This window comes from Papio anubis, chromosome 5 (genome assembly GCF_008728515.1).
Source record: "Papio anubis isolate 15944 chromosome 5, Panubis1.0, whole genome shotgun sequence".
Taxonomy (NCBI): Eukaryota; Metazoa; Chordata; class Mammalia; order Primates; family Cercopithecidae; genus Papio; species Papio anubis.
In genome coordinates, this window is record NC_044980.1 from 50,634,416 (window position 1) to 50,656,498 (window position 22,083).

General features: G+C 38.7%; 1 protein-coding gene across 3 annotated transcripts in view; it reads right to left on the minus strand.

Annotated features, from left to right (window-relative positions):
- Positions 1-22,083, minus strand: part of IL6ST (interleukin 6 signal transducer) — a 57,221-nt gene that overhangs the window by 30,729 nt on the left and 4,409 nt on the right. For 2 of the 3 annotated variants that reach the window (XM_003899686.3, XM_021939372.2), the window contains exons 2-5: positions 15,040-15,127; positions 8,484-8,562; positions 1,825-2,130; positions 528-648 (exon numbers count right to left, since the gene is read on the minus strand). In XM_003899686.3, coding sequence (XP_003899735.1) covers positions 528-648; positions 1,825-2,130; positions 8,484-8,547 — 491 coding nt within the window. In that variant the 5' untranslated portion in view covers positions 8,548-8,562; positions 15,040-15,127. Of the gene's footprint in view, positions 1-527; positions 649-1,824; positions 2,131-8,483; positions 8,563-15,039; positions 15,128-22,083 lie in introns of those variants that run through there. The other variant, XM_031666170.1, reaches the window with a different exon arrangement.

The following is a 22,083-nucleotide window of genomic DNA, read 5'->3' on the forward strand; positions in this document are numbered from 1 at the left end:
GAATGATGGGTACGTATGGGTATTTATTACGCTATTCTTTCTACTTTATTTATCTGTTTGTATATTTAGAGATGAAGTCTCATTCTGTTACCCAGGCTGGACTGTAGTGGCGTGATCTTGGCTCAGTGCAACCTCCACCTCCTGGATTCAAGTGATTCTCCTGCCTCAACCTCTGAGTCACTGGGAATACAGGAACCTACCACCATATCTGGCTAATTTTTGTATTTTTGGTAGAGATGGGGTTTTGCCCTGTTGGCCAGGCTGGTCTTGAACTCCTGACCTCAAGTGATCTGCCCGCCTCAGCCTCCCAAAGTGCTAGGATTACAGGCGTGAGCCACCACGCCTTGGGGATTACAGATGTGAGCCACCGCGCCTGGCCTCTGCTTTTAGATGTATTTGAAATGTTACAAAATAAAAATTTAAATGTTTTAAAATAGCATTTAATATTATTACTTGGTAAAATAAAAATTCCAGCAAAAATGACTAACTTAATAAATCTAACATGAAACAAATTTAAAATAACATACCATTCAGATTTTAAAGTGAAGTTTGTCTCCAAGTGTGTTTCCCTTCCACGATTCCACTCACACCTCATTTTCTTTCCCTCATTCACAATGCAACTCAAATTTTTAGGTTTTTCTGGAGGCACTAAAAGGGATTAATTAACATCTTTCAGAAAGCTTTGTATCCACAAATATTATGCAATTTATATACTACCCAAGGTATTTGTCATCTAGATTAGATGAAAAAAATTAAACCCAAGCAAAAAGTATGAACACAATGAAAGGTTGATGAAAATTTCTTTTCTATCCCAACTCTTACACTTCTTTTTAGGTAGTAATACATATACATCCATCCTAACTGTCATCAACTGGTTTGCTTCACATTAATTTTCTACGTAAAATCAACTTTCATTTATAACTGGAAAAAATATCAACTGATTTCTCCATTAAGTGTATTTTTAAAAGTAATATTTACATATGTTTGTAAGAGGCAATTAAGTAGAAGTCAAAATGATTCATTTGTATTTCTCTTCTTATTGCTTTCCCAAACTCTGCTGGAAGAAAAGCAAATGCCAAAACAGTAAAGTCTGGGTGATCCACAAATTAGATAACCCACTTTTGGATCACAGTAAGTTTATTTTGTTTACTTTGTTACTCCAAGGCCAGGCACAGTGGCTCATGCCTGTAATCTCAGCACTTTGGGAGTCTGAGGCAGGTGGATCACCTGAGGTCAGGAGTTTGAGACCAGCCTGGCCAACATGGCGAAACCCCATCTCTACTAAAAATATGAAAAATTAGCCAGGCGTGGTGGCTCATGCCTGTAGTCCCAGCTACTTGGGAGGCTGAGGCAGGAGGATTGCTTGAACCTGGGAGGTGGAGGTTGCAGTGAGCTGAGATCACACTACTGCACTCCAGCCTGGGTGACAGAGTGAGACTCTGTCACCAAAAAAAAAAAAAAAGAAAAAAAGAAAAAAAGGATTTACTCCAGTATTTGTTCACTTTCTTCAGGTAGCTGCTTTACATGTGCATTTTCTCAGCAATTAAGGGATACTGAGAATTACCATCTTTACGTCAATTCAACAATACTTTCTTGTGGTGGGGGGTCTCATGTCAAATATTTCTCTAGTAAACTGAAACTGCTTCACTTTCAGGAAAGACAGGAGACTTGTAGTTCCTACTTCTAAGCTTATTTTTTAAAAACCAAACATGTCCAAGTCACTAAGTCCACAATTACTACATTTTATAAAGAGGAAAGGACAACATTAAAGATGCAGTTCAATAGTCATGACAAAGTCTGAAATAAGACAAAAACAAAACTTACAGCCTGAAATTATTGTGATTCCATAAACATTCTGTTCAAGCTGTCCAAATGTAAGGATGTTGCAAGTGAGCTGAATATTTAATGAAGATATATCTGTAAAGGTGACACTGGAGGCTGTTCTGTTTATGATAGTATATTGCTCCTTAGGAATAGTAAAATGGTTTGTTTTCCAGACAATGTAATTAGCATTTACATGAAAATAATCCATACATTTTTCCTTTAGCACACAAACTGCAGTGAAATTAGAATGAAGTTGTACAACTGGAGATTCAGGACTGATATAACCACATGGATCTAGAAGTTCACCTAAAAAGGAACAATAGAAAATATATAAATGGACTGAATTTTTGTGGTACAAAATGATTATCTAGCTGGTAGCACTCAATATAGAGTCAGTCCCTCAACCTTCACTAAAATATCCCTAAAGACACAGAAAAAGACAATATACAACTGAAAATTAATATGGTTAGAATTTAATGCCTGAGTGTGTAAAGAAATACAAAAATTATAAGGATAATAGAGCTGAATTAAGAAAAACCCATTCATGCTTTATAGCTCATGGTATAAACTATTTCTTTAAGAAACACAGACTGCCTGCAGCATTATTCATACTTGCCCCACAACCTATCCTGTCCCTCCACTTAGACCCCAGGTCTAAACTAAACTCTCCAGAAAACAGGCAGTGGTAGTCTCCTCTACAGTCCTGAATGCTATTGTGGAGTACAGTTGGGGGTCACAGACAGACAGTATACATTGTCCACACATCAAAACTCAGACAACAAAGGAAACAGCAAGGGACCAATACAAAACAGGAAGAATAGAACAAGATGGCCAAATAGTTTAGTTTTAAGAATAAATGCATGGGCCTGGGTGTGGTGGTTTACGTCTATAATCTCAGCACTTTTGGGAGGCCGAGGCAAGAGGATCGCTTGAGTTCAGGAGTTTGAAACCAGCCTGGGCAACATAGGGAGACGCCATCTGTACTAAAAATAAAAAAAAATAGCCGAGTATGGTGGTGCACGCCTATAGCCCCAGCTATTCGGGAGGATGAAGTGGGATGATGGTGTGAACCCAAGGGGTCAAGGTTGTAGTGAGCCACTGCACTCCACCCTGGACAACGGAGTGAAAATAAATGCATGGGATGAGATCCCCTATTTAAAAACAAAGAATCAGCCTGACCAACATGGTAAAACGCCATCTCTACTAAAAATACAAAAATTAGCCGAGTGTCGGGGTGGGCACCCGTAATCCCAGCTGCTTGGGAGGCTGAGGCATGAGAATCACTTGAACCTGGGAAGTGGAGGTTGCAGTGAGCTGAGATCATGCCATTGCACTCCAGCCTGGGAGACAGAGTGAGACCCAGTCTCAAAAAACAAAACAAAACAAAGCAAACAAAACACAAAGAATCACATCAGGTAAAAAAAAATTAAACACAACTATACACTTTACCTATCACCTACTCCACGTTGATGACATCTCAATCCCCATCTGTAAGCACTAAACCCCCATGCCCATTAGACATATATCTTCAACAGCCCATTAGACATATATCTACCTGAGATATCCCATAGCTATTTTTAAATGAGCATGTCCAAAACTATATGTATTATAATCTCTTCAAACTTACTATTTTTTATTTTTATTTCTCTGCCTCTGCTAACACTACCACTCCCATCCAGACATCTAGGCCAGATACTCTGTAGTCATCTTTCAACATCTCTCATCAGCCTCCTCTAACCTCCAACTTAACAATATTGCACTTTGTTGGTTCTATATGCTTAATAAGCATCCAATCTCTTCTTTCCAATGCTACTTTGACTGCTGAAGCACAGGGCACTGTATTATATCAGTCTGACCTCCTTCCCAGTTTATCTTACGTACTACTGTCATGGTTACTGTTCTAAAATAATTATGACGTTTTTCTACTTTAAATTATTTAGTGCCTACCTATTATCAAGACAAAGTTCCAACTATTTGACATGGTTTCATTCTTTTTCTCTAGCTTCAATGTCCACAATTTTAAGGTGGCTTTCCTCAATGAATCCTATTTGCTGTAGGGTTCCTGGGTAGTTACCCATGAAGTTTTTTTGAGATTAAAAATTACTAGCCTGGGCAACATGGCAAAACCCCATCTCTACAAAAAAAATACAAGTATTAGCCAGGCATGGTGCACATGCCTGTAGTCCCAGCTACTTGGGGGTGAGGGTTGGGTGCTGAGGCAGGAGGATTGCTTGAGCCCAGGAGGTCAAGGCTGCAGTGAGCCCAGGAAAAATTAAAAACAGTTTTTGCAGTCAAAATTGTATCCCCAAATGGAATCCCAGGACCTCTCATAAAGCTGGTAAAACCCAGAGCTGGAATGTGTATTTCTTTGTTTCAAACTTATAATGTGGCCTGTTTATATCATCTTGCTGTTATTTATACATGTCTACTGTAAATCTTAGTGCATATATTACTCTCAATTTCCAATAGTATGGTCCTTCATCTAGTGGAGAATCTCTACTAAGTTACTCTGTGATACTGGGTCAGAACCTACAACTCCCTAGACATCACTTTATTCTTTGGCAAAATCACTTGTTAAACTTTCTTTAAAGTAATTATAGGGACGTTAAATATAAAATATACTCTAGAGTACTAAAAACATAAGATATAATTAGAGACTCAATATGATTAATTTTTACACATAGAATAAGAGAAATATTAAAAATGGGGAAATGGGTTGGGCACAGTGGCTCACACCTGTAATCCCAGCACTTTGGGAGACCGAGGCAGGCAGATCACGAGGTCAGGAGGTCAAGGCCATTGCGGCTAACACAGTGAAACCCCGTCTCTACTGAAAATACAAAAAATTAGCCAGGCGTTGTGGTGGGCACCTGTAGTCTCAGCTACTCGGGAGGCTGAGGCAGGAGAATGGCATGAACCCAGAAGGCGGAGCTTGCAGTGAGCCAAGATCACACCACTGCACTCCAGCCAGAGTGACAGAGTGAGACTCCATCTCAAAAAAAAAAAAACAAGGGCAAATGTTCCGTTTTTCAAAGTGAGACACAGCTTCACTAAAACCATCCCATGCCAAATTAATTCCATTTTATAAAGGGCTACCAGGCTGAGATTAAATCGTAAAAAGAAAGTATTTTAATTAAGAAAGGTATCTGACAAAGTTATTTTGAATGTTTATAGGGCAAGATGAAGAAATGTGAATTAGAATACACTATAACTGAGTCAGACGCAGTGGCTCACATCTCTAATCCCAGCACTTTGGGAGGCCGAGGTGGACCGATCACCTGAGGTAAGGAGTTCTAGACCAGCCTGATCAACATGGTGAAACCCCGTCTCTACTAAAAATACAAAAGTTACCCGGGTGTGGTGACCCGCACCTGTAATCCTAGCTACTCAGGGGGCTGAGGCAGAAGAATTGCTTGAACCTGGGGGGGCGGAGACTGTAGTGAGCTGAGATTGCGCCACTGCACTACAGCCTGGGCGACAAAACAAGATTCCATCTCAAAAAAAAGAAAAAAGAAAAAAAAGGAAAAAGAATATACTGTAACTTATATTACAATGAACATTAAGATATTACTATTTTGCTACTTTTATAGGTTCATACTCATATTTATATTTGATTACTCATATATAAAAATATTGACTAAGAAAAAAGTCAATCAGAGGGTAGTCTTAAGTAGAATATGCTGAAGTGCACGCCCTCAATTCTTGGAGAAGACTGTATTTTAAGAATGGCCACACCTACATATTTATCCCATCCCACATATTCTTCTTACAATGTCACGCATACTCTTTTCATGAAGAGGTGGGGACTGCATTTCCCCAACCACATCAGATCTGTATGGGTGCCTTGTATTCACTCCAGCCAATGGAGTGCGCTATGAGACTTCAGAGGCTAGATCATTAAAAGAATACAGACTCCAATTAGCTTTCTTTCTCTCTCCTGGGATATCTGCCTTTAGAACCCAGTCACACATTGTAAGAAAGCCAAGGCCATAAAAAGAGGCCACGTATGGTGTTTTGGACAATGGCCCCAGCAAAGCCCTCAGCCTGCAGATACCATCAACAACAGATATATAAGCGAAGGAGTCTGCAGATGACTCCAGCTCCCAGTTTGAATATTGCAGCTGAGGCCCCAGACATTGTACAACAAAGATGAATAAGTCTGATTGTGCCTGCCTATCTATAGTCCTGTCCTACACAAACCATGAGAGATATTATTATCATTTTAAGCCTTGAAGATTTGGAGTATTTGTGAGGGACCAACAGGTAACTAATGCAGTCCTGTTATTTTCAACATTTTAATCCACAACTTGGGAAAAGATAGACACACGTGCTTATCAAATTAGCAGAGGACAGGACTACAAACAGCTGCTGACACTTCAGATGAAAATGCTGGGATTCAAAACTATGTTGAAAGAGTAGAACAACAGGCTAAAACTGATAAAATGAAATTAGCAACCGAGGAAATATACCCTATTTAGGTAATAAGAAACATACATAGGGTGAGGGAGAACTAGTTTAAGAGTAACTCATGTAAAAACCACCTGAGAATTTTCACTGATCACTAGCTTAACATGAAACAAGGGTATATCTCAGCTACCACATAGTTACATAACTTTACAAAAATGATGTTCACATCAAAGTAAGTATGAAAGCCACTGTAGTCAGACTGGTTTTGGTATATTACATTTATTTTTTTCATAAAGAACCTTTTATTCAAAGACAACAATAACCTTTATAATAAATATGCAGTAACTATCATTTTTATAATGCTTATTGTAGGCCAAGCACTGTCCATGTTTCCTCTATATTAACTTATTTTTAGTTGTTTTTTGAGACAGGGTCTCACTATGCCACCCAGACTGGAGTGCAGTGGCACAATCTCCACACACTGCAACCTCTGCATCCTGGGTTCAAGTGACTCTCCCACCTCAGCCTCCCAAGTAGCTGAGACTTTCAGGCATGTGCTACCAAGTCCAGAAATTTTTTTTTTTTTTCTTTTTGAGACAGGGTTTCACTGTCACCCAGACTGGAGTGCAGTGGTGCGATCTTGGCTCACGGCAACCTCCACCTCCCAGGCTCAAGAGATTCTCCTGCTTCAGCCTCCTGAGTATCTGGGATTACAGGCGTGTGCCACTACCACCTGGCTAATTTTTGTATTTTTAGTAGATACGGGGTTTCACCGTGTTGGCAAGGCTAGTCTTGAACTCCTAACCTCAAATGATCCACCCAACTCGGCCTCCCAAAGTGCTTGGATTACTGGCATGAGCCATCATGCCTGGCCTCTATATTAACTTCTTGAACCCTCACTAATAATCCTAAGAGGTAGTGACCATTATTATCACCATTTCATAGATCAGGAAATTGAGGCACAGAAAATGACTGACCAAGGTCCTATAGCTAGTAAGGGGGAGAGCTGGAATAGTATTATTTATACACACACACACACACACACACACACGTACAGGTAAGTATTTTTCACGAGACAGGGTCTTGCTCTGTTACCCAGGATAGAGTGCAATGGCATGACCATGGCTCACTGTGACCTCGAGGTCCAGGGCTCATGATTCTCCTGGCTCAGCCTCCAGAGTAGTTGGGACTAGAGGCGTGACATGGTTTGAATCTGTGCCCCCACCCAAATCTCATGTCATATCATAATTCCCAGTGTTGGAGGTGGGGCCTGGTGGAGAGGTGATTAAATCATAGGAGTGGATTTCTCACTTGATACTGCCTCGAGATTGTGGATGAGGAATGAGTTCTTGTGAGCTCTGGTCATTTAAAAGTGTGTAGCACCTTCCCTTTCTCTCTCTCTTCCTCCTGTTCTCGCCATGTGAGATGCCTCACTACCCCTTTGCCTTCTGCCATGATTGGCTACTTCCCAAAGCCTCCCAGAAGCAGATGCCACCATGCTTCCTGTACAGCCTGCAGAACTGTGAGTCAATTAAACCTTTTCTTTATAAATTACCCAGTCTCAGGTCTTTCTTTATAGCAGTTTGAAAATGGACTAACACTTGGCTAATTTAAAAAAAAAAAAAGAGATGGGGCCTTGCTTTGTTGCCCAAGCCGGTCTTGAATTCCTGGACTCAAGTTATTTTCCTGCCTATGCCTCCCAAAGTTCTGGGATTACAGGTGTAAGCCACCATGCCCAGCCAGTATTCTATTTTAAATGTAATACAGGCAACTAAGTGAAGAATCAGTAGGGTAATCAGCATGCACAGGGTTAAAAGCCAGATCCTATAGAATGACTGGATATCTGGGTAACTGTAGTTTGGGGACGAGGACTTAAGAGACGCAAGAAAGCAGCCCGTCAATACTTAAAGAGCATGTAGTATGAATAATGTAAAATTTAACAAGATTTAACAAATTTTCTCCTATTTACTGAAAAACAGAACAACCCACACACTTTTTTCCTTCCCCATTTTAAAGTTATTAGTATTGATATACAGCATTTAAGATTACTGAATGACTGTTAACAACTCAAATTATACAAAAACATTATTGAGAATATTTTTATTAAAATCAATTTAAGATATTATTCTCTCGATTATCCTAGAATATATGAACATAATTAATAATTAAACATAAGCTTAATTATATAATAATATAAAAATATATATACCTAATTTGTGAAGTTAGAAGATAGGGTATTTCATGAACCTTACCTATTGATTCAGTGGTGAGAAAAATAAACAAGGCTTGCACTACCCAAGTCTGCAACGTCAACATCTTGTGCGGATATTTCTGCAACAGACACATGTAATATTACTTTTAATGTTTTTTCTCTTATATACACATAATTTAAGATACAATCTCGTTTCCATGCTGTAGCTATGTTTCTAAAAGGTGGTAACATTCTTACGCGAATGTAGAAAACTTAAGTCTTCACATTATTTTTCTTTATTCCCACTGAAGTTATGGCTACGGAAAATACTGCTAGAAAACATAATCTATACTTTAAGGTTAATTAAAAGAGATATCTTGTTTCTTATGTGAAGTCCTGTATTAGTAAATAACTGTGAGGTTAAGAACTTCAGAGTGACAAATTTCTACATGGCAAAACTCACCATAATACGTCTCCTTAAAAGATACCTGACAAATGGAAAAAGAAGTCTGTAATTCATAGCACGGTCAAAAATTTTCCCTGATATATAAAGAATGCCTACAAATCACTAAAAAATTCTATCACCTAATAGAACAACAGGCAAAAAGATTTGAATAGTTTATAGAAAAGGAAATACAAGTAAATCAAGCATACGAAAAGATACTTTCAACCTCACTCAAAATGAGAGATTAAAAATGGTAACTATTCAGATAGGAATGCAAAATGATACAGACACTCTGGTAAACAATTTGGTAGTTTGTTACCTAGTTAAAAGCACACCATAAGACTTGGTATTTCCACTCCAAAGAGTGTACTCCCCAAAATAAAAACATATGCCCACACCAAGACTTATACTCAAATGTTCACGGCAGCTTTATTCTTAAGTCGCAAACTGGAAACAATCCAAATGCCCACCAAATGCTGAATGTATAAACACACATCCAAACAGTGGTAGAGGCATAGAATACTAATCAGCAAACAAACAAACAAAAAAAAGAGTATGAACTAGTGATAGACGCAGTAGTATAAATGAATCTCAAAAGCATTACACTGAATAAACGAAGCCAGACACAACAGGCTATATATTGTATAACTCTATTTACAGGAAATTCTTTTTTTTTTAAGAGATGGGGGTCTCACTATGTTGCCCAGGCTGTCTCAAACTCCTGGGCTCGAGTGACCCTCCTGCCTCGGCCTCCCAAAGTGCTAGGATTACAGGCATGAGTCATTGTGCCACTGTGCCTCGGAAATTCTTGATACGGCAAAACTAAGGTGACAGAAAGCAGATCCAGGGTTGCCTAGGGCTGAGGTAGAGGCGGCACATGTAAAGGGGCATAAAGGAAATCTGGAGTGATAAAAATAGTCTATGACTTGATTGTGGTGGTAACTATAAGACTCTATACATCTGGCAGGGAGCAGGGGCTCACGCCTGTAATCCCAGCACTTTGGGAGACAGAGGTGGGCAGATCACTTGAGGTCAGCAGTTCAAGACCAGCTTGGCCAACATGGTGAAACCCCGTCTCTATTAAAAATACAAAAATTAGCTGGGCATGGTGGCAGTTGTCTGTGATGCCAGCTACTCAGGAGGCTGAGGCAGGAGAATCGTTTGAACCCGTGAAGCAGAGGTTTCAGTAAACCTAGATCACGCCACTGGACTCCAGTGTGGGCAACAGAGCAAGACTCCTGTCTCTCTCTCTCTCTCTCTCTCTCACACACACACACACACACACACACAAATAAGCCAGGTGTGGTAGTGTATGCCTGTAGTCCCAGCTACTCATGAGGCTTGAGGCAGAAGAATTGCTTGAACCTGGGAGGCAGAGGCTGCAGTGAGCTGAGATCGCACCACTGCACTCCAGCCTGGGCAACAAAGAGAGACTCTATTTAAAAAAAAAAACGACTACATTTGTCAAAATTCACTGAATCCTGTGTCAACTATTTCAAAGGCACTGAGATTTTACCTTTCTTTCAAGCTAACAAATCAGCCTACCACAGTGTCATGGATACTGGCAAAAGGCATGACATTTTTGAGTCAGAGACAAAGGACTGTATTACTCATAACAGTAGTCAGAGTATCAGCATTTTCTTGTGCCAGCTGCTTGAGTCCCAACTGCCACAGGGCGTTGTGAAGTCAGATGACACCTGAACAGGCTATTTCACAGGAAAGACAGACAGACCTTAAGTAACCCCAGACTTGAAAAATGTGCAGGAAGCATATCTGCCGTTTACTCTAGAGGGAGACATTATCTCTATCTTTGAAGACTGTAAGTAAACCTGTCCTTTGCTTCATGGCTCTGAGAGTCTACCTTCCAACATTCTTTAAAAGGTTAAGTTGGCCGGGCACGGTGGCTCATGCCTATAATCTCAGCGCTTTAGGAGGCTGAGGCAGGTGGATCACAAGGTCAGGAGTTCAAGACCAGCCTGACCAACATGGTGAAACCCCGTCTCTACTAAAAATACAAAAATTAGCCAGGCGTGGTGGCGGCCGCCTGTAATCCCAGCTCCTTAGGAGGCTGAGGCAGAGAACTGCTTGAACCCGGGAGGCGGAGGTTACAGTGAGCTGAGGTCACGCCACTGAACTCCAGCCTAGGCAACAGAGCAAGACTCCGTCTCAAAACAAAGTTCAGAAAAAAGGCAGCCATCAGGGTTTTTGCTGATAAGAAATGCAGAAATGTTAGACTCATGGGTTTCCTATCAAGTTGTAACTAAAAAATGGTGAATTTTATTGTTTATAAATTAGACCTTAAAAACAAACAAAATCTGCCCAGATACGGTAGAGCCAAAAGAAATGAGTGCTTAATACCTCCAAAGACATGTACAAGAATGTTTACAGAAGTTTTATTCAAAATAGATGAAAAATAAAATCAACCAAATATCTATTTAAACACTAGGACGAATTACGCTATATTCAAGTAACTGAATCACAGCAATGAAAAAGAGTAACAGATACATGCATCATGGATGAATCGCACATATAATACAGAATGAAAGAACTCAGACAGGCTGGACGCAGTGGCCCACACCTATACTATCAGAACTTTGGGAGGCTGGGGGGAAGGACTGCTTGAGGCAAGGAGTTTGAGGCCAGTCTGAACAAAATAGTGAGACCCTGACTCTACAAAAAAATTTAAAAAGAGAAAAAAGGCAAGAAAGTATGCTCTGCATGATTTATTTGATAGAAGTTCAAAAAGAGGCAAAAGTCTACCATGTTTGGTGAGAGGTCAGAGCCGTTGTTTTTTGTGAGGAAGTGTATTTTTATAAAAGGGGACATTCTGGGTGCCGACCATGTTCTTTATCTTGATCTGGACAGTGATAAACTCACTGAGCTGTACACTTATGAGTTCTATTTTACAGTATGTAAAAAAAGGTAAACAAATCAAAAATCATCCTGATACCATTCTTACATATTATTGTTGGTAAAATATAAAAACCCAAAAGGTATCAACAGGGTGTTATGAAACTAAGCAATAAAAGTATTGTTACACACTACAGGTTATAGTGTAAATTGGCATAGGCTTCCCAATACATTGTGCACTTTAAAAACTATCAGTTTTGTTGTTTGTAAATTAGACTTCACTTAAAAACAAAGAAAAAAGCTCTACCCAAACAAGGCAGAGAGCCAGTTTGGCAGTATCAATCAAAATTAAAACACACACATTTGAATCTAATGATTCTACTTTATCCTATAGATATGAATAAAATAACACAGGTACAAAGTTATTCACTGCATTGTTTTTAATAGTAAAAGACTGAAAAAACCTAATTATGATGGGACACTAAATTATGGTACACCAAAACCAAGTAAATGTAAATACTTGTAGTCATTAAAAAAAAAAAAAAAAGAGGACGCTCTATATGTACAGAAACATAAAGTTATCTAAAATACACTGTTACATTGTTAAGGTACAGAACAATGCATATGCTGTTATTTGCGGGCAAAATAACACACAAGAAAACAAAACACACATTCGTTTCTTTATATATGCATACACTATCTCTAGGAGGATAAAAGTTCAAATACTGGCTGTGACAGGGTATTTGAGAGATCAGGGTGGGAGGGAGACTTTCCACCATATACTCTGCAGCCTTCGAATGTTGACCATGTGAATCTTTAGTACTCATGCAAAAAATAAATTTAAATTAAAAAATACTTAATGTTGGCTAGGTGCAGTGGCTCGCGCCTGTAATCCCAGCCTTTGGGGAGGCCGAGATGGGTGGATCATCTGAGGTCAGGAGTTCTAGACCAGCCTGGCCTACATGGTGAACCCCGTCTCTACTGAAAATACAAAAATTAGCTGGGCGGGCGCCTATAATCCTAGCTACTTGGGAGGCTGAGGCAGGAGAATCGCTTGAATCCGGGAAGCGGAGGTTGCAGTGAACAGAGATGGCGCCACTGCACTCCAGCCTGGGCAACAGAGTGAAACTCTGTCTCAAAAAATAAATAAAATAAATAAATACTTAATGTTGAAACTATTGGGTACTATGCTCACTAACTGGGTGACAGTTCAATTGTACTCCAAACCTCAGCATCACACAATATACTCATGTAAGCTGCACATGTACTCTCTGAACCTAAAAGAAAAGCTAAAATTATTAAAGACAAAATACTTAATGTGTAATTTTTTTCTTCTAAATAAAACTATTAACTCTTCTTGAGAAATGGCTTCCTAGTTCTACACTTGGAACACAATATTGTTTTATTAAATATACATACTAACTTGATTTTATGCACTCCCTAATCATGTAACAGCTTGCCAGCATGCCCAGCTAATTTTTTAAAAAATTTTCTGTAAAGACGGGGGTCTTACTATGTTGCCCAGGCAGGTCCCAAACTCCTGGCCTAAAGCGATCCTCCTTCTTTGGCCACCTGAAGTGTTGGGATTACAGGTGCGAGCCACTGTGCTAAACCAAATGTACTATATTCTTGCAACAAAGCTGCTCCAGAACAAGAGGTCCATGAAGAATTTATGATTACTTCAAAGCAATTAGATTTGTTTGAGTAGTACCATGGAACACAAGTAAAGGGAACTAGGCAAAGGTAGATTTCACATTTCACATTTAGAAAGTAATCTTTCCTAATTTTTAAAAGATTGTCATGGAGAGGTGATGAAGAAACATCTATTATGGGACTTGATTTCATAGTCCAAACCTAAGAGATGAAGACACAGTAACACTATATAAAATATTTTATGCAATACAGTTAACTTCACTTGGGGCTTGTTTAAAAATTGACAGAATTATGGCCGGGGGCGGTGGCTCATGCCTGTAATCCCAGCACTTTGGGAGGCCGAGGCAGGCGGATCACAAGGTCAGGAGTTCAGGACCAGCCTAACCAATATGGTGAAACCCCGTCTGTAATAAAAATACAAAAATTAGCCGGGCACGGTGGCGTGTGTCTGTAGTCCTAGCTACTCAGGAGGCTGAGGCAGGAGAATCACTTGAACCTAGGAGGTGGAGGTTGCAGTAAGCCAAGATCACGCCACTGCACTCCAGCCTGGGCGACAGAGTGAGACTTCATCTCAAAAAAAAAAAAAAAAAAAAAAAAAAGACAGAATTGACAGTACTTTGCTTACTTTTTCCCTCCTTTCCTTCTGGTGACACCAATACTTAATTTAAAATTCTATTAATAGCACTATTGCCTCACCTCTTGCAGAGTTTTCTAGGCATATATTATAACCATACATTGTATACACTATCCTTCCTTGAAATCTGCAGGTTACTTGAGAAGCTTCTATGAAGCCAAAACCTAACTAGTAACCATAAATACAGGAAAGATTATTTCTGAAAACCAAATGCTGTAATCATTCCTCAACTATAGTGATATAACATGGTAGTGTGCAGAAAGGAGCTAGACGATGTATAACAAGTATTGCTACTTTTAATGTTAGAGAAACAAAGTTTATAAATGATTTACTTAAAATAGAACAAATTCAAGATTATCCCTATAGTTGTTCATTCGCGTTTCATTTCCACATATTTTCTCAAGTGGGAGAAAAAGCAGTAGTTACAATTGATAAATATTTAATGGTTTTTATAAAACCTTATAAATTATTTTTGTCACCTATGGATTGTGATTTTTTTTTTCATTTTCTAACTTAACCTAAGGATGAAATAAAAAGCATGAATATACTTAGATTTACATTGCAGGTGAAAATTACACTGTATGTCAATATAAACTTTATTACTATGGTAACATTACTATTACAATTGTAGAATAGTATATGAACTAAAATTGCCAAATAGAAAGGCCAAATAATGCTTGTTGAATGAGTAAGTTGAGTGGGGATCAAGATGAAGAAAATTTCTATATATCTTTCACGGTACAGTGTTACTGTGAATGAATTGCCAGAAATTGGTAATACCTACACTAAATTAACTAATTATTAGTTTTTAAATTATCCAATTATCCACATTCTGTTCTCTTCCATTAGTATCAATTATGAGTTCATAACAATTAACACTAAGATACTATTTTATATTACACAAAATGTTTTCAAATAAATTATTTTACTTTAGTCTCCTAATATCCTAAAGAATTAGGTGAGTAGGGCAGGGATTATTTATCGGAACTTCACAAAACAAAAAAATCAAAAATTCAGACAAGACCAATTACTTACCCAAATCACAAAATCACTAAGTGAAGGAGTAGGGATTTGAAGCTAAGTCTTCTGCTTCTAAATGTCATGCTTTTTCCATTGGGTTTCACTGTAAAGAGAGGAGAGTCTTGTTCAGAAGGCTGGCTTTGATAATTTTATTACATAATATGTATACTTTTAAAATCCCCGTCTGCTCTTAGGCTTTCGGGTTTGCAGTAAGTATCCCACTTTACATATGTTCTGAGCTTCAGAATAAAATAAACCCATAAACACTTGTATAAGAGTATTCAAATATCCTAGTGCTTTTTTTTTTTTTTTTTTTGAGACAGTGTCTCACTCCCATCACCCAGGCTCCAGTGCAGTAGCACAATCACAGCTGACTGCAGCTTCAACTTCCTGGGCTCAGGTAATTCTCCCACCTCAGCCTCCCAAGTAGCTGGGACTATACGTGGCACCATTATGCTTAGCTAATTTTTTAATTTTTAGTAGAGATAGTGTTTTGCCATGTTGCCCAGGCTGAGCTCAAGTGGATGTGACCATCTCAGCCTCCCAAAGTGTTGGGATTACAGATATAAGCCACCATGCCCAGCCATACTGCTATGATTTGATATATACTTGCAAACATTATTGGCTCACCCACACCTAATGCAAACTTCCCTGATGTCTATGTAATGTCACAGAAACATGAAAGGAACATTTATGACAGAAGGAGTTCTTTAACAATCACATCTTTTTTCTTCTACTAGCACTAAATTAAGCCTGCTAACAACTATTCTATGTAACCAGAGATAAAAATTCATTTTAAGATTTGTTCACTTGAATTCTAGCTTAAGTACTAGTGCTCCTCTTTGAAGTAACTTGAAACTTAGGCAAGGAGTTGAATCTTCCATTATTGTTTCATACACATTAAGCCTTTGATATAACTTAATAACACATAAGGAATTAAATTTATAAAAATATTTTTTAAATGTCTAATGAAAAGAAATTGAAAAAATGCCATGTGAAAGTGCACTATAATCCCACCAAGAGATAACCACTATGAACATTTTGGTGGATATTCTTGCAAAATTTTCTGTACATGTATTATATAACTTTATATTGTATAAATATACACTTTCCTATTTTACAAAGATGAAATCATATTAAGTGAGAAATGTTTTATAACGTTTTTCACTTAACACTATATAGTGGACATCTTCCTAAGTAAATATTAATATATATGGAATAATTCCTTGTAGCCTTTGCTCAAATTCACCTCCTCATAGAGATCTTCCCTAACCACCCTGTGTTGCCTACACCCCTTTCCTGTTTGTTTGTTTGTTTGTTTCCTACAACACTTAACACCTTCTAAAACACGCTAGCAAACATTTTCTATAAAGGGCCAGATAATAAATATTTCAGGCTTCGCGGGCTTTAAGTTCTCTCTTGCAATTAGTTAACTCCATTATTAAAGTGCAAAAGCAGCCATACACAATATGTAAATATTAAGTGGGCATAGCTATATTCCCATGCAACTTTATTTACAAAAATGGCCGCAGCTGGATTTGGCTTATGGGCTATAGTTTGCCAACCCCTGTTCTAAATACAATACAATTAACTTAATTTTCTTGTTGTTTGTTACGGGCTGAATTGTTCCCCCAAAAAGATATGATGAAGTCTTAACCCCAGTACCACAAAATGTTACTCTATGGGCAGATTTAATTGGATGTTATATTGGAGGATAATAGGCCTTTAGTACAATATGACTGGTGTCTTTAAAGAGACAGAGCCAGGAAGAATACCATGTGAATACAGAGGCAGACATCGGAGTTATGCAGCTGTAAGCTAAGGAATGTCAAGGACTGATGGCTACCACCAGAAGCTAGGAGAGGCAAAGGAAGATTCACAGAAACATGAAAGAGTTTCTGTGTTACATTAAGTCCTAGCCTCCAAAACCTTGAGAGAATAAATTTGTTACTTTGAGTCACCCAATCTGTGGTACAGATTGAACATCCCAAATCTGAAAACTGAAATGCTCTAATTCCAAAATGTTTTGCACTCTGGCATTTTGGATTTCAGATTTTAGGATTTGGGATGCTCAACTGTAAGTATATAATGCAAATATAACACAATCTGAAAAAAAAATCCAAAATTCAATATACTTCTGTTACTATTTCAGATAAGGGATACTGTAACAAAGGGATGCTCTATCACAGCAGATCCTAGGAAACTAACACATAGTCTATGTCCCCAAAATAAAAGGTAAGTGAAGAGTGGAATGGCTAGGCCCTATGGCAGGTGTGTGCTTGGCTATATCTTCTTTGGTGATGTGTCTGTTCAAACATATTGATCAACTGGGTTTCCTGTTTTCTTATTAAGTTTTGAAAGTTCTAAGAAGATACTCTGGCCTTTATTAGAAAATGGATTTTTGCATTCTTTTTTTGTATGCTTGCCTTTTCATTCTTTTAACAGTGTCTTTTGAAGAACAGGAGGTTTAATTTTAATAAAGTTCAATTCATCAATTTGTGTTTTTGATGTATCTAAGAAGTCTTTGCTTAATCTAAAATCACAAAGGGCCCGGCGCGGTAGCTCACATTTGTAATCCCAGCGCTTTGGGAAGCCGAGGTGGGTAGATCATCTGAGTTCAGAAGTTCGAGACCAGCCTGGGCATATGGTGAAACCCTGTCTCTACTAAAATATTAAAAAAATTAGCCAGACATGGTGGTGCACATCTGTAGTCCCAGCTACACAGGAAGCTGAGGCAGGAGAGTTGCTTGAACCCGGGAGGCAGAGGAGGATGCAGTGAGCAGACATAGCACGACTACACTCTAGCCTGGGTGACAAAGTGAGACTCCTTCTCAAAAAAAATAAAAAATAAAAAATAAAAATAAAGTCAAAAAGGTTTTTTCCTATGTTTTATAGTTTTAGAGTCATTTAGGTCTCAATTATTTTAAGTTAATATTTATGTATGGTGTCAAGCTGAAATTTGAGTTATTTTATATATATATGGATAATTATTTCAAAACTATTTGTTGAAAAAACTATCCTTTCTCAAGTGAATTGCCTTTGCGCCTTTGTTAAAAATCAGCTGTTCACATAGGTGTGGGTTTATTTGGGTACTCTCAATTCCAGGGTGGGCAAGCTTTTCATGTATGAGCGAGGGGGTAAATATTCTAGGTTTGTGAGCCATAAGGTCTCTACTGGAGCTACCAATCTACTGTTATGACACAAAAGCAACCATAGAAAATACATAAACAAACAGGGGTGGTTGTGTTCTAACAGCACTTTACGAAAACAGAAGGTAGGTTGACTCCTACTCCATTTGTTCCACTGATCAATTTGCTTATTTAAATGCTACCACCACACTGTCGTGATGACAGTAGCCTTATAAATCTTGAAATCAATATGCTGTGTGCACTTAAAAAGCACTGCTGTTGCTGGTAGAGTGTTACATAAATGGCCATCACATGAATTTGGTTGATAGTGTTCAAATCTTAGATATCCTTACTGATTTTCTGACTATCATTGTTCAAAAGGGATATTGAAATCCCTGAGTATAACTGTGTATTTATTTCTCCTTGCAGTTTTTACCCTGTGTGTTTTGAACCTATGTTATTTGGTAGATCCTCTTGATAAATTGACCCCTTTATCATTAGGAAATACCCTTCTTTACCACTAGCAATATTCTCTCAAATCTACTTTGATATTACTATAGCCAATTCTGTCTTATTTTGATTAGTGTTATCATGATATATCCTCTCCCATTCTTTTTTGTTTAATCTGTATGTTTCTTCATATTTAAGTGGCACAGGTAGGGGGGAGGCTGCATGTGATTGTAGCCAATCTGATAATCTCTGCTTTTCAATTGGATGTTTAGACCATTTACATTTAATATAATTTGTGATATGATTAGGTTTAAAGCTATCAGCTTCATATTTGTTTTCTACCTGATTGTTCTTTGTTCCTATTTACTTTTCTGCACTTATTTTTGTTCATTATTTTTTATTTTCTTTTCCTTGTTAGCATTATAATAAGCTATAATTCTTTGTTTTCTTATTGGTTGCTTTAGGTTTATAGTGTACATCTTTAACTTCTCACAATCTATCTTCAAGTAATATTATGTCACCTCATGCATAGTATACAATAGTATACTTCCATTTCTCCCCTCAGACCTTTGTGTTATTTTAGCATACATTTTACTTTTGCATATATTAAAACTTCACATTGGTGGCTCCCACCTGTAATCCCATCACTCTGGGAGGCCAAGGCAGGAGGATCACTTGAGCCCAGAAGTTTAAGACCAGCTTGGGCAATATAGTAAGACTCCCGCCTCTACAAAAAATAAAAAGTTAGACAGTTGTGGTGGTGCATGCCTATTGTCCCAGCTACTTAGGAGGCTGAAGTGAGAGGACTGCTTGAGTCTTGGAGGTCGAGGCTGTAGTGAGCTGTGGTTGCACTACTGCATTCCAGCCTGGGTGACAGAGTGAGACTGTCACATATTTACTCATGTGGTTACCATTTCTAGAGCTTTTAATTTCTTTTTATAGATCCATATTTTCATCTGGTATCACTTTCCTTGGCCTGAAAAACTGCCTTTAACATTTTTTTGTAGTGTGGGTAGAGAAAAGCCTAAATAGATTTGAAAACAAAACCAAAGTGTGAATGCTAAGAAGTATTTAGCCTAAAATAACAAGCACAGTTCCAAGTGAGAAAAGATACTGCTAATTACTATATTAACGGATCAAAGGAAAATGACAGGGTCATTCCAACAGATGTTTGAAAAGCATCTGATAACACTCAACATTCAACAACTGTTCATTTAAAACTTAAAAATAACAACAAAGTGTCAGAAAACTAAGACTGAAAGAGACCATCCTTACCTTGGTGAAGGATAACAAAGAAGATACAGGAACTGTAGTACCAGATTGCCTGTTCAAATTTCAGGCCCTATATTTTAACATCTTAGGCAAGTTTTTAAATAGCCTTCACTTTTATTTCCTTTATCTGTAAAAATGGGGTACCACCACCACCTACCCATCTTGGAATGTTATGATTAAATAACTCAATATACATAAAGCGCTTAGAATCATTTGGCTCATTGTAACTACTCAATAAAAGGTTAACAGCTGTTATTATTAGTGCAGCTTTTGCTGTTGCTGCCACAGGTACTACTATAAGAAACCCATAAGGCCAGGCATGGTGGCTCACGCCTGTAATCCCAGCACTTTGGGAGGCTGAGGCGGGTGGATCACAAGGTCAGACCAGCCTGGCCAATATGGTGAAACCCTGTCTCTACTAAAAATACAAAAATGAGCTGGTCATGGTGGTGGGCATCTATAGTCCCAGCTTACTTGGGAGGCTGAGGCAGAATTGCTTGAACCCGGGAGGCAGAGGTTGCAGTAAGCTGAGATTGCACCATCACACTCCAGCCTGGGTGACAGAGTGAGACTCTGCCTCCAAAAAAAAAAAAAAAAAAAAGGAAGAAAGAAACCTATAATAAGCATCTATAGGTTTACAGATAAAAATCAGAAGCATTCCTATTAATGTCAGGATTCAGACAAGATGCTTGAAGTCATCACTTATTCACCACTGCTCCAAAGGGCTTAAGCAAAAATACAATAAATAAGATCTAAAAACGGAAAATAAATTGTGAATGATATGATAATCTATCAAGAAAGATTGAGAATCACATGACAAACTATTAGGACTATTAAGAATTTAACACAGTAGTCAAACAAAACATCATCAAAAAATAGCTCTCCAGCTGGCGCGGTGGCTCATGCCTATAATCCCAGCACTGCGGGAGGCCGAGGCAGGCAGATCACCTGAGATTTGGAGTTCCAGACCAGCCTGACTAACATGGGGTCCGTCTTTCCTAAAAATAAAAATTAGTCGGGAGTGGTGGTACATGCCTGTAACCCCAGCTACTCAGGAGGCTGAGGCAGGAGAATCACTTGAACTCAGGAGGGGGAAGTTGCAATGAGCCGAGATGTCGCCATTTTACTCCAGCCCAGGCAACAAGAGCAAAACTCCGTCTCCAAAAAAAAAAAAAAAGCTCTCCTATATACCAGTAATAACTAATTAGAAAATGTAACAGAAGGCTGGATGCAGTGGCTCACGCCTGTAATCCCAGCACTTTGCGAGGCTGAGGTAGGTAGATTTCTTGAGCCCAGGAGTTCAGACCAGCCTAAGCAACATGGCAAAACCCCATCTCTATAAAAAATTAAAAAAAAAAAAATTAGCCGGGCATGGTGACGCATGCCTGTAATCCCAGCTACTCAAGAAGTTGAGGTGGGAGGATCACTTGAGCCTGGGCTACAGAGGCTGCAGTAAACTAAGAAGCCAAGATTGTGCCATTGTACTCCAGCCCAGGTGACAGTGCAAGACTCTGTCTCAAAAAAGAGGTCTCGCAAAAAAAAAAAAAAAAAAGTCTAAAGGTAAACATAGCACTGATTGGCAAATGAATAGACAATTAAATCAATGGTACAAAACAACAGTTGTGAAAGGCTTCAGAAACACTTGTGATATACATAGTCAAAATGGCTACAGTCTCTTTTTTTTTTAAACTGCGGCTATCTGGTATATCTTAGTAAGATTTAATAAGAAATTAGTTAGTTGATTGACTGTGAATAAGAGCTACATCAGTTTCTTTTTTTTTTTTTTTTTTTTTTTGAGACGGAGTCTCGCTCAGTCGCCCAGGCTGGGGTGCAGTGGCCGATCTCAGCTCACTGCAAGCTCCGCCTCCCGGGTTCACGCCGTTCTCCTGCCTCAGCCTCCCGTGTAGCTGGGGCTACAGGCGCCCGCCACCGCGCCCGGCTAAGTTTTGTATTTTTAGTAGAGATGAGGTTTCGCCGTGTTAGTCAGGATGGTCTCGATCTCCTGACCTCGTGATCCGCCCATCTCAGCCTCCCAAAGTGCTGGGATTACAGGCGTGAGCCACTGCGCCCGGCCAGAGCTACATCAGTTTCTATGTAACCAAATAATGTAGTTGAATTCTTTCCTTTATCCTCTTTCTTGTCTCCTTTACTGAATTCTCTGCTAGCTTTTATCTCCGGGCTATGAAGGCAGCAAAAGATAAAAGTATTG